The sequence below is a fragment of the Ricinus communis genome, chromosome 5 (genome assembly GCF_019578655.1).
Source record: "Ricinus communis isolate WT05 ecotype wild-type chromosome 5, ASM1957865v1, whole genome shotgun sequence".
NCBI classification, from domain to species: Eukaryota; Viridiplantae; Streptophyta; class Magnoliopsida; order Malpighiales; family Euphorbiaceae; genus Ricinus; species Ricinus communis.
In genome coordinates this window covers 11,039,971-11,052,375 of record NC_063260.1, presented here as the reverse complement: position 1 = coordinate 11,052,375, position 12,405 = coordinate 11,039,971, and the positions used below count along the sequence as shown (strand labels likewise).

Here is a 12,405-nt window from a genome sequence, read left to right as displayed (position 1 = left end):
ATAAGATTACACACTTTACATAAAGATAGATAAGATAGGAATCTTATCTTCTTACACTCTTTCAATTATTTCATGAAATATGGATGAGAGAGATTGGGTGTTGTGTTGTCTTTATTAGTTGGATTGCCATCGAAAAAGGTTAGATACCATGGACCACTGTCATTGTCTAGTGGCTAAAAATCTTGCATAATGGCATCTTGCTGTTCTGTGGTCAAACTTGGATCATCCAGAGGTGATGGCAACAAAGATAAAGTGGACTGTTCAGTGGTGGAGTGTTCAGTCCATTGATTATCAGGTCCATTATAAGTACAGACAAGTGGTGTAGAAACATTGGTCCTTCCTAAATCATTTCTTAATTGCAGAGTAAGCTTTAATTCCCTTGTTACTGGTGGATGAGCAAGATATAAGGGCATTTCAATTGTCCTCCAGTATCGACAGATGTTTTGGGTGGCATATGTATCTTCTAAGAGCTTAAAGTAAGGCCTGTGAAGAATATAGATGGCATGATATCCTAGAGCCTTGAAGTCATTGTCTGTGAACAGTTTATTTTCATGAATGATTTTGAAGAGATCCTTTTTCCATTGATATGGGGTTTTGAATCAAGTGAGATATTTCCATGGATATGTCCCTGCATTTGTATCAATATTGAAGAAGTATAGAAGGTCTATGACTGGAACTTCTATAGCATGATAACAAACTGTGGAAAGACACCATAGAAACCATAGTTTACTTTCGATTTATGCATGGGTAGGAGAAATGTGGTAGATTAAGCACCAAGTGTAATCTACATAAAAGAAATTGGGTTGGATAGGTAGTGAGAAAGTCTGCTGGATGATTGCTAGATAATGGAACATCATATTTTTGGCAAAACTGTTGACCTGTTTTGTTGTGAGATTTGTAGGAATGTCTGGTTTAGAGGGAGGTTGTAGAGGCTTTTTTGAGGACGTAGAGGCCATAAAGATTATCAGAAGTTTGGTTGTTGAGGTGACGAGGACAATAGATTAGGGTTTTGGTTGTGGCTTTGATAGTCTGGATAAGAAACATGGAATGAGATTTTTTCTTCCTTTTATATGCTAAACTTCAAAATTATACCTGTTGAATCATGACTTTGACCTCAATAATTGCAGTTCTGGTAAAGTTTTCTGGTTGGATTCAAGAATTTTTGGAAATAAAAAGTTATCCATTCATACCAAGAAGTGTTGACTAATCAGAAAGAATTCAAACCTTTCTATTCCATATTTAACTGCCAAAATTTCTTTATATGTTGAATGGTAATGCTTTTCTGCTGAAGAAAATTATCCTGATGCATGCCCACACAGTTTTTCCTTGTCATTAAGATTTTCAAGAAGAATTTCCCCCCATGCGTGATATGATGCATCTATATGTAGGATAAGATATCCTGTAGACGGGATGGTAAGTGGTGGAGGATTCTGGGCCAATTCTTTTAATTTCTTGACAGCTGCTCTTTGTTCATTCCCCGAGAAAGGGGGAGGGTTCTTTTGAGCATTTTGAAAAGATGACATGTGTGATTGGATAGATGTGGTATGGCTTCCCTGATATAGTTGAGTATTTCAAGAAATTGCTGGATTTGTTTTACAGAGAGATTCTCATCTGAAAAACTATCAAGCTCTTTTGTCAAGTGTGGACCATATGTATATTGGCCGTTCTTAAAATGAATTCCAAGAAATTCTATTTCTTGCTGGCCAATAATACTCTTCTTTTCTGAAAGCATTATTCCGTACTTCTGGATGATAGCAAGGAATTATTTTAGAAGCTAATGATGATCTTCAGCCGTTTCTGAGAATAGGAGAATATCATCAATGTAGATTAGGGAGGAATAGAGAATAGGTTTAAAGATTTCTATCATTGTCTTTTGGAACTGGGAAGGGGCTGTTTTGAGTCCAAAAGGCATTTGACTGTCCATTAGTACTGGGCGTTTGGGATACAAAAGGTTGTTTTGTACCTTTCTGAGGGATGGATACCCAATTGCCAAAATCCAGCTTTAAGATCAAATTTCGAATAGTATTGGGCCTTCTCGATGTGGACTTTTAGGTTCGAGATGCAAGGAAGAGGGAACTTGTTGTCTTGCAGGAAGTGATTCAGAGGCTTGTAATCAATAACAAGTCTCTTTTTTCCCTCTTAGTTTTTCAAATCTTTTTTCTACATAAAAGGCTTGACAGACCCATTGTGAGGTTATGGGCTCGATGAGACCTTGTTGTAGAAGAGTCAGGCACTCGGATCTGGCAAGAGCCAGGTCTGTAGGAGACATTCTTAGATGAGTGGCCTTAGTAGGATTGACATCCTTGTTAAGCTTGAAAGGGAGCTTGATATAAAACTGAGGATTTTTCCATAAAGGTAGTGGATGTTGGAAATGTGAATGGGACTCCGGACAGAAAGGGAGGAATTTCTCCTTATATTGCAGAAATGGCGGTTATGTGTCTGCTATGGCGAACAGATTAGAAGTATATGTGTATGGACGGAATTTTCCCTTGAACTTTATTCCTGTAGGAAGAATTTGAAGCCTTTGAGCTTGATGATAAACATCAAAACCTATCAAGAGGTCTTTATTTGGGAGGTCTGAGCCAATGATGTGTGTCCATACCACACAGTCAGGAAAGAACTGTATCCCGATTTTTTGTTTCGTGACCAAGGTAGTCTTGAAAGTCGTTGCTGCTCTGAAAAATTGGATGTGAGATTTCCAATGCTCAGATGAGAGAACATTATAATTCATCATGCTTCTTTGAGCTCCAGTGTCAAAGAAGGCTATGACTGATATAGGCTTTCAATACTTTGAAGGTAATACTTGTACAAGAACATAAGGTACTGGAGGTACTTTAGTAGCAAGTTGAGACAATTGGGAAATTGGTGATGGAGAGAAAGGATATTGCATCACATTTACTAGTATGTCCTTTTCACCTTTTATAGGGTGACTGATCATTAAGATTGAAATCATATCAGCATCGTAGTCTGAGGAGGATTCTTTCGAGGAATCGATAGAATCTGAATGCTCTTCTTCTATTCCAAAGAGACTTTCTGGAGTGAGATCATCTTGTTCTGATAAGAGAGACTCTATGTCTTCTTCAAATGAATGTGGTAGAGACATGGACATACTAACTTGTTGGATCATTCTTGCTGCCTTTTCCGGATTTTGAGGATAATCTTTAGTATAATGCCCCTTTTTCCGGCAGATGTAGCATCTGCCTGATTTATTTCCCCGATTTTTCATTTTCCTGAAATATCTAAACCTCTTAGTATATGGCCTTTTCTTTCTGAACTCCTTGCTTCTATTATGAGGATATTTTTGAAAATGATGTCTCGTTTTCTTCTTGTGGCTAGAGCAAACACAATTGGAAGACTTACATTTAATCTTGAGGTGGCTTTTGTTGCAGGCCTTTTGAATAATCAAATCTCGTTGAGACAGTCTCCTGAATAATTCTTGCTGGTCATATAGTCTCTTGATAGAGGAGAAGGTAAACTGCCAGATTTCTCTAAGAGTAATTGAGGTAACCGGCTTCTTTATTGCAGCGATCATATTATTGACTTCTGGTTGGATCTCATCTGGTAATGAGGTGATGAAAGTATATTTTAGCGTATCATCACCATCGTGTCCACTAATGACATAATACAATTTGGACATTGCAGAGTAATGTCTTTCAAGATCCTTGATTTTTAACGAACAACATTTTCAATCAAAATATTCTTGTTTGTGTTGTCGTATAATGAGATTAAAGCTTCCAAGGAACTTATTATAGAGGATTATGAGCGCAGTTAATGGAGTTGGCAAAGTCACGAATTGGAGCCTGGTGTATTCAGGCTGCAATTGAAACCAATCCCTTAAACTGCCTGTTAATCTTGTCACAAATTCAGCAAGAACCTTTTTGAGTGTAGCGCCTTCAAAAGTCATTTGGAGATCAATCCATGCTAAAAATTCAGAAAGTTTATCTCTCTATTTTGATGGAGGCAGATCATCAAGAGTGAACCAAGGTCCTGTTCCAGCTGTGGATTTTGACCTTGGGTGTGGGGTTCCAGTAGGAATAAAATATGACTGTGCATCATATGTGCCATCTTTAGGCTCTACCACTTCTGAAGAAGGTTCAGTAGTAGAGGTATTCATGAGTATTTCTGTTATATCAGCTATTCCAGAGGTATTAGAAGAAGAATCAGAATCAGAATCATAGGGGCTGATTAGAGATTGGTCTGGCAATTTATTGCCTTTCAAGACTGTAGGATGCAAAGCGTTCTTTTGTTGAGGTGTGGAGTTTTTTGGATAGAGGTGTGAAAAGGTACCAAAAGGTGGGTAAAAAGTTTCTTCTTGCTCTGGTTGTGGAAGGAAAGGAAATGCAGAGTAATGTGAGGGGGCTATCGCAGAAGATGTGGAGGCTATAGATGTGAATGAATGGACCATAGAAGACTGATATTTTCTAAGGTCATATTCAATTTGATCAATCTGTTTTTTAAGTCTCGTAATTTTCTTTTCCTTTTGGGTGAAGGCTGGTGTAATTGGTTGGGGTATTCGAAGCTCTTTATCCAGGGCTTGGTATTTGAAGGTTAAGGAGGAATACAGCTGGAGTACTTCTTAAGAGAAGGTGTCCAACTTCTGATCTAGCTTCCGCGAGAAATGTAAGGCCTGGTCTAACTTCCCATAGATCTATTTTAGGTACGTGTTCTGGACTAGAGCATTGGAAGTTTGCCAGTTAGCCATAAAGAAAACCTTTTATTTGATTAATGAAAGAAGGCAACTTGCCATACACTACTCAGAGCTGTTCATTCTAATAATTCTCATACTATAAGCTCAAGGCAGTATAAATCCTTAAGCTAAGGCCGACTGAAGGCAACTCAGCCATGAATGGTCTATGTGCTTTATTGGATTCTTGTAGCCGAGCTAGTCCTTTTGAATTATAGAAAAACAGATCGTGCAAGCTAAAAACTCATAGCCAAAGGATCAAGAGGAAGAGATAAAGAGTTAGAAAGCCATAAAGAAAACCTTTTATTTGATTAATGAAAGAAGGCAACTTGCCATGCACTACTCAGGACTTCTCTTTATATAGAGGAGCCTTACATCAGATAGTAAGAATAAGATATGAATCTCATCCTTTTACACATAAGATATGCATACACGATTTATAATAAAACAATAAAGATAAGATAGGGAATCTTATTTTTTTACACATGTACACATAAGGGCAGGAAAGATAAGATTACACACTTTACATAAATATAGATGAGATAGGAATCTTATATTCTTACACTCTTTCAATTATTTCATGAAATATGGAGGAGAGAGATTGGGTGTTGTGTTGTCTTTAATCAAATAAAAAGTTTTCTTTATGGCTTTCTAACTTCCTATCTCTTCCTCTTGATCCTTTGGCTATGAGTCTTTAGTTTGCACGATTTATTCTTCTATAATTCAAAAGGACTAACTCGGCCACAAGAATTCAATAGAGCACATAGACCATTCATGGCTGAGTTGCCTTCAGTTGGTCTTAGCTTGAAGACTTATCCTGCCTTGAGCTTAAGTATGAATTATTAGAATGAACAGCTCTCGGCTTCCTCTTGATCCATAAAAGGATTTCTTTTCTATTTTTTCTTATGCAAAAGTTCACTGCTTGTTATGATTGGTCCTATACTCTCTGGATGCGCTCTTGACTTGCTTATGTACATTTACATTTTCTTGTTTTTCATAAATGAAATTGCTTTTTAAATTTTTCAAATTTATGTTGGCTCTGAGTTATATAATAGTACTTAATTTTTAATTCTGTTTGTTTCTTGTATTAAATGTTTTCAAGTTTGTAATTGGTTGCCAGTGATATAAAAGAATCACCTTTTCAATATTAACTACTAAGCTTATGGGTTCTAGTTCATAATCAAGATATTATTTTTAATTCTATTCATAGCTTATCAAGATTTTCTTTTTCTTGTGATTGACAGCATGACGATTCCTTTGAGAATCTGAATAGCAAAATCTTTTAGGCTCCATTCTCTCAATGCTAAAACACCCATTTTGTTCTACGAGCTGTGACATCTCCTTAGGCGTCAGAGTGCATTGGAATGTTGAAAGAGTCCACTAGAACCTCAGATATTAATTCCTGTACAGAGCTTTTGAATACACATATTATTTATGGCAATTCATTCACAGAACCATTCCAGACATTCGTGCTACTGGACAGAGTGTTTCTCTCACAGTACAAGGGATTAATGGCTCAAACCTTGGCGCAATCTAACTACACTGAGCTGTTATGTTCAAGCTAGACTAGTGGCAGAATGGAGATCAGGTTTACCTCTTTCGCCATATCCATGAGTCAGGATCCCATATTATCGGGCGAATTTCCTGTTGGTACTGGAATGAAGGATTCCATCAGGAATAGATGGCATCTTGGGGAGAATGAATATTATTAAGACAATAAATCAGGAAAACAGTCAAGTTTTTTACTCAAAAAGTTCACAGCAACTCACTATCGATCTTACCCTCATTACAATTAACACATCAGTTCATTCCGGGATGTAAATGCTTAATTATTAACTTATAGCACCGAACTATTGCGATTAGGACAAGATACGGAACTAGAGAGCAATTAAAGATTAACAAGAGACGAGCAAAACACAGGCACACACAAGAACACAAGGTCTTTACATAGTTCAGTCAACACTTATGACCGCGTGCAGCAGCAGAGAGAGTGGTGAGGACTTCATTATGGAACAATGGAAATTACAAAATATAAGTTGTTTTTAATCCCTCAACCTTCTGCTGGATAGATAGACTCGAAACCTCACTATACCACATAATGATCATAAACAACTCTAAAATTTCTCTTCTTTTGTAATGGTGTTAGGATTTTTCTGTATAATATTTTTATACATAGATTTTATTTCATTTGGCGCTTGCATATCTCAATCAATTTGTAGATATAATATTTATAATTTAATACTAGTACAACATGATACTTTTTATAATAATGTTACAGAGTTATATGCCTCAAAGATTTATAAATATATTTAAAATTATTTTTAATTTAATTATAAATTATAAAAAATATATTTGATATTATTTATTTCAAATCCAATACGATTAGTTAGCTATCAAATTATTTAAAACCAATTATATACAATATTTATTATATTAATTTACTTTAGCACTAAAATATTAAAAAAAGAGTAGCACACGTATATCAGCGTCATAAAAAAAATTATATAGTACGAAATTGTAAAAATATGAAATCACAGGGCTTTAGCATTTTCTACAGTAATTTATTAATAGTATAAACTACATCATAGTTTTTTGTCACAAAATAAATTACATACTAGATTTATGAATTTTCACATGGAGATTTTTTTTTTTTTTACTTATACTTTACATATATTTCTATGATATAAAATCAATTATCAAGCCATGTGACATTATAAATTAATGTGACTTATTTTTATTAAATATATTTGTAAATGACGTGATAAATATGGTTTAAGCCTATCTAAAAAATTCTCTATTTTAATATAACAAATCATTTATTCCAATATAATCAGACTTGTGTTGTTCACTTGAATTTAACCACGCATCTATTCGAATAATTTGGTCAGAGTTAGAACACCTGTCAACACAAACAAATAACTATTGAAATGTAAAAAGTAGACAAACGACAGTCTTTCAGAGAAAAAAGAAAATTCCATTATTAACCCATGGTAGATACAGGCATACATATAGAACACTTCGAATTATGTAAAGCTACAATGAAGTATTTGGAAGATAAGAATAAAGCACTCAGATTGTAGCACAATAAAACACACATGTGTACACTTTTATTTGATAATTTAAGGCGATCGATTTACATGATTTAACAGCATTGCAATATCGGGCACTACAGCTTATTAAGACGGGAGAAAAAGAGGTAATAGGGGCAATTGCTACCCAACTCATTTATCTTCTGATCACTCAATGGCTATAATAACATTACCACTTGTTTCTTCACCTGGAAGCATTATGCTCTGAAGGGATCAAAACGAGTGATAGGATAAACCAGAAGAGGGATCGCCATGGCTCCTGAATATCCGCTAGTTTCTTTAATATCAAACCTGTCTCCATCTTTTAACTTCCAATCAAAGCACTGAATTAGAGAAGCAATTGTAGTGTTAGTTACAATCAGACCATGTGATGCTCCAATGCAAGCTCTCCTTCCGCTACCAAATGGAATGAAATTTAAATCCTGACCATTAAAGTCCATTTCTTGATGATCAACCAAGAACCTTTCTGGTATGAATTTTTCCGGCTCATTGAACGTTTTAGGATCTTTCATTATGGCATAGGCGTTGATTATGATCTTAGTACCTGCTTTTAAGTCATAGCCATTGATTTCGGTGTCTATCATGCATTCTCTACGTAGCAAAGGTCCCGGAGGATGTTTTCTTAAGGTTTCCTTGACGATAGCTTGCAAGTAGGGAAGATTAGGAATGTCTGACTCTTGTACCAGCCTGTTGGATCCAACTGAAACATCCATCTCATCCCTTAGTTTCTTCAATGTCCTGGGATTGTTCGCTAGCTCTGTAATGGCCCATTGTATAGTTGCCGAAGTGGTATCTGCACCCGCCAGGAATATTTCCTATTGCCAATCATGAAGGAAAGTAGTTTACAAAGTCGATGATATAATGATAGAATATGATTTATTTCATACATATATTATAACATCAATAAGAACAGCTGTTGCCAATATGATTTATTTGATACATATTATGATCCATATCAATAAGAACAAATGTTGCCAAGTCTTTGTTTTTATTATAAACATCTTTTAGGGTATTAAATAATTACATTTATATCCCTAACCCTAAAGTAAACTCCAATGGGTTGAATTAGGCGTTTTATTTTAGAAATTTTGATATTTTATGATTTTACAATCTATTGTACATTTTGATGTATAAATAGAAACATACATTTAAAATTTAATATTTTTTTTTTAATTTTTCAAAAAAAAATACCTCATTCATTCCATATTAACTGTCTCTTTTTCAAATTAAAAAATTCTAATTATCTATCTCTTTTATATATCTAATGCAACATTATATCTTTTCTCTATTTTATTTTTGTGTTGGAATAAGTGAAATAAAATTTGTAATATCTATAGAAGGGTAATTTAGTCTAATTTAGCTAGTTGTTTCTTATAATTTAGTCTATTAAATACTTCCTTAATTCAAATAAACTATTAAAAAAATGACAGCTAGTAGAATAAGCATTTTAAAAGATAAATAAATGTCAACCATCATGGTTGACCTTATCAACATCACAATAGAGAAAATAGTTAAAATCTATTAGAACAGGAAAGGATCATATCTTATATCATATGCTAAGGAAAAATAAAAGTGAGTTCTGCTCTCAAGGCAAGTTCTATAAAGAGTAACTCACAGGAAAATATGTACATACACTTTTACACTGGTATTAGGGAAAGCCAGGTGATGATGCGCAAGTGAAAATATATAGAATGTCTTTATGCCAATAAATGGGATTAATCAATGTGTGATTAAAGTTAATCTAGACATCTAACTACTAATCTAAACTAAAAAAAAAAAAAAAAGGATGCAAGGATTTGATAGAAGAACAATTAATTAAATGAAGAATCATACAACTACAAGAGATATGCAAATCTTATTTTCAGGTTTCAGCACATAATTGAAAATTATTAGTCTATAAAAATACAAAAAAAAACTACAGATTGTTGTTTAGATCCTACAGCTTGGTTTTTGTTTATCATTATCACTATTTTGTGTATAGAGGATGGGATAAGACAAAATTGAAACTATTCAAAGTTAAGGTGGATTATCAAATAAGAAATTATGAAATCGACAAGTTAGACTTTAGTAATTAAACGAAATATATTATAACTCACAAGGAAGAAGGATTTGATCTGATTCTTGGTCAATTTTAGCTCAGCACTTGGGTCTCTGTAGGTCTCCAATAAAATATGTATCATATCTTTTCCTTCATCGGGTCCTGAATCATTCGTCCGATTAACTTCATAATCCTTGAAGAGCTGCTCCATTAGCCGGTCGTACTCCCAAGTTGCAGATATAAGTCTTTTCCCATTTCCTGAAAGATCAAAATTCTTCAGAGGACCAAAGATTTGAGTGAAACTTAGTTTTGCTGTATATCCCATGATTGCCCCAATCGCTTTCCTTATATCAGAAGGCAAATTAGGGTTTTGTTCGCATCTTTTTCCCAGAGCCATCTTGCAAATAATGCTATTTGCTAAATTTGATAGCTCCAAACCCAGATCGCAGGGTTCCCCTTCTTGAGATCTCTCCACTAATGATTTTAAAAGCTTTAATGTCTCCTGCTCTCGAATATGGCTGAAGCGATCAAGCTGTTTCCCTGCAAGTAGCTGTGTCCTGGATAGCTTCTTCAGGAACCGCCAGTACGGGCCATACTGACAATTGACGAAACTATCACCATCGTAAATGTTGAACCTTGATAGACCAAAACCAAGAATATACTTGGAAGCAAAATCAGCATCATAGGTTTTCAACATTGCTTTGGCTGTGTTCGCATCGGAAACTACAACAACAGGTTTTCCCGCCATGTATATTTGCATGATGGGGCCATATCTGCTAGCTAAATTCTGAAGGGATTCTGGTAATCTAGAACTTAGCAAGTGAAGGTGACCGATGAATGGCAGTGAAGGAGGACCTGGAGGGGGGTGGCATTCGCTGCGACGACGACTCTTTGTGGTGACAGAGTTGATGATAATTTTAGTTAAGGGCCTCACCAGAAGAGCAGCAATGATCGAAATAAAGAGAAAACAGCAAGTATTTATGAAACTGGTATCCATAATACAAGCTAATGTTATTTTTTCTGATACACCTAATTAATTCTAAACAGCTCAAAGACAATCCCTGAAAAGGATTAGCAAATTAAACAAGCTTGCAATTGCATATGGAACAAAAATCACAAGCTAGCATGCAAATTAAGTCTCTGTTGAGTATTTTGAAACATTTCATTTGTATCCACTTTAAGCTATATTGTTATAAGCTAAAGCAAATAACAGTGTGGTTTAGAAATTCCAATAGAACACAGATTTGGATTGGAGTTTATAATGTGTGCATCCTACAGCGAATTCAATATATAGACCAATAATAATTTGAAAAGTATGGTTAATTGAACCGGTATGTTCGGTCTCAGTTCCATTTCTAATATTTATTTCTTAGTTTAAATTTTTAGTTTTATTAAAACTACAGTTAATGATCCGGCAATAGATACAAGCTCAATCTATTAACCGAATTATTAACACCGAAAGCTATGTTTAACTTAGTATAATATAATTATTTCCTCTCTGTAATCAAGTTGTATTATAATTAGAAAAACCGCCCCATCTATTATCACTTTTGGCTGTCTTCATATACATATATTTTCATCTTTAAATTTTAATTTTTTGGTTCATTAGTTTTATATTCTTTATTAAATCTATCCAAACTGATCGCTGCAAATCATGTATAGATATTTAAGGGTATTTTGGAGCTTTAATGATATATTTTTATATATAAAATGGTGAAAATATGTGTTTTTCCCTCACTTAAACTTAATTATCTATTTTCATGAATATTAGCAAAAAGAGGAAAATATGAAGCTAAAAAAAGCTTAATAAGACATGTTCGTGTCAATGCCCAAGATTAAGACGCATTGACTGCTAATTATAAGACCCAAGGAATTTTAGTCATTTTGTACAATTATTATGATTTATATTAAGAGTTATTTATGAGATAGTATTTGGTGGAGATAAAAATACTTAAAGTCTTATCATTAGATAGACTTATATTTGTATACTTATATCTATGGAGATTTATATAGAGCAAGACTCTTTTCTATATACATCTCTGTAAAAATCTAATTCGAGAGAAGATGTGAGTTTTTTCTTATCTGCTCTCTATACCTGCCACCATTATTCTCTCTATAATTCTCTACAGTTCATTATAAACATTTAACTTTAGTTTTCATTATTTTTTTAATATTTAAGGAGCTTTTCAAGAAATGGAAAGTGATGATCAATCTTCCTACTTGAAGAAATCCTGGATCTAAAGGGAGCTTTCTATTTTATTGTTTTATGTCTTTCTATATAATACCACGATCATTGGGTTAAATATGTTAGGCTAGTTTTCATAAGTGTTTAGTTTAGTATTTTCACTTTTGTATGAATCTTGTTATTTATTTATTTATTTAATGAATGATTTCTTTATCTCCATATCTTTATTAGTTTCAGTTATTATTGTTAGTTAACCATCATATTAATTTAGCAATAGTAATTATTATGAAAATCTTTAAGTTAAAAGTATTAGAAACATCATCTTTATTTTAATCTATATTGGTATAAGAAATCTAGGTTGCATTATTAGCTTGAGTGACTTAGGAAAAAATGCACATCACCATCTCAT

The 12,405-nt window shown here is 34.0% G+C and overlaps 1 protein-coding gene across 1 annotated transcript; it reads right to left on the bottom strand.

Annotated features, from left to right (window-relative positions):
- Positions 1 to 7,637: 7,637 nt before the first annotated feature.
- LOC8270681 (3,9-dihydroxypterocarpan 6A-monooxygenase) lies at positions 7,638 to 11,078 on the bottom strand. Its single transcript, XM_002533145.4, has 2 exons — positions 9,870 to 11,078; positions 7,638 to 8,588 (listed from the first exon to the last, which is right to left on the bottom strand). Exons 1-2 carry the CDS (start codon positions 10,806 to 10,808, stop codon positions 7,971 to 7,973), a joined length of 1,557 nt encoding a protein of 518 aa, XP_002533191.1. The 5' UTR covers positions 10,809 to 11,078; the 3' UTR covers positions 7,638 to 7,970.
- Between the last annotated feature and the right edge of the window lie 1,327 nt (positions 11,079 to 12,405).

Bases quoted from the DNA above. Each gene is read 5' to 3' on its own strand.
- LOC8270681 (XM_002533145.4), bottom strand. From the start codon at position 10,808: ATGGATACCAGTTTCATAAATACTTGCTGTTTTCTCTTTATTTCGATC. The intron at 8,589-9,869 runs GTGAGTTATAAT...GATTGGCAATAG, and splicing joins AGATCAAATCCTTCTTCCTT to GAAATATTCCTGGCGGGTGC.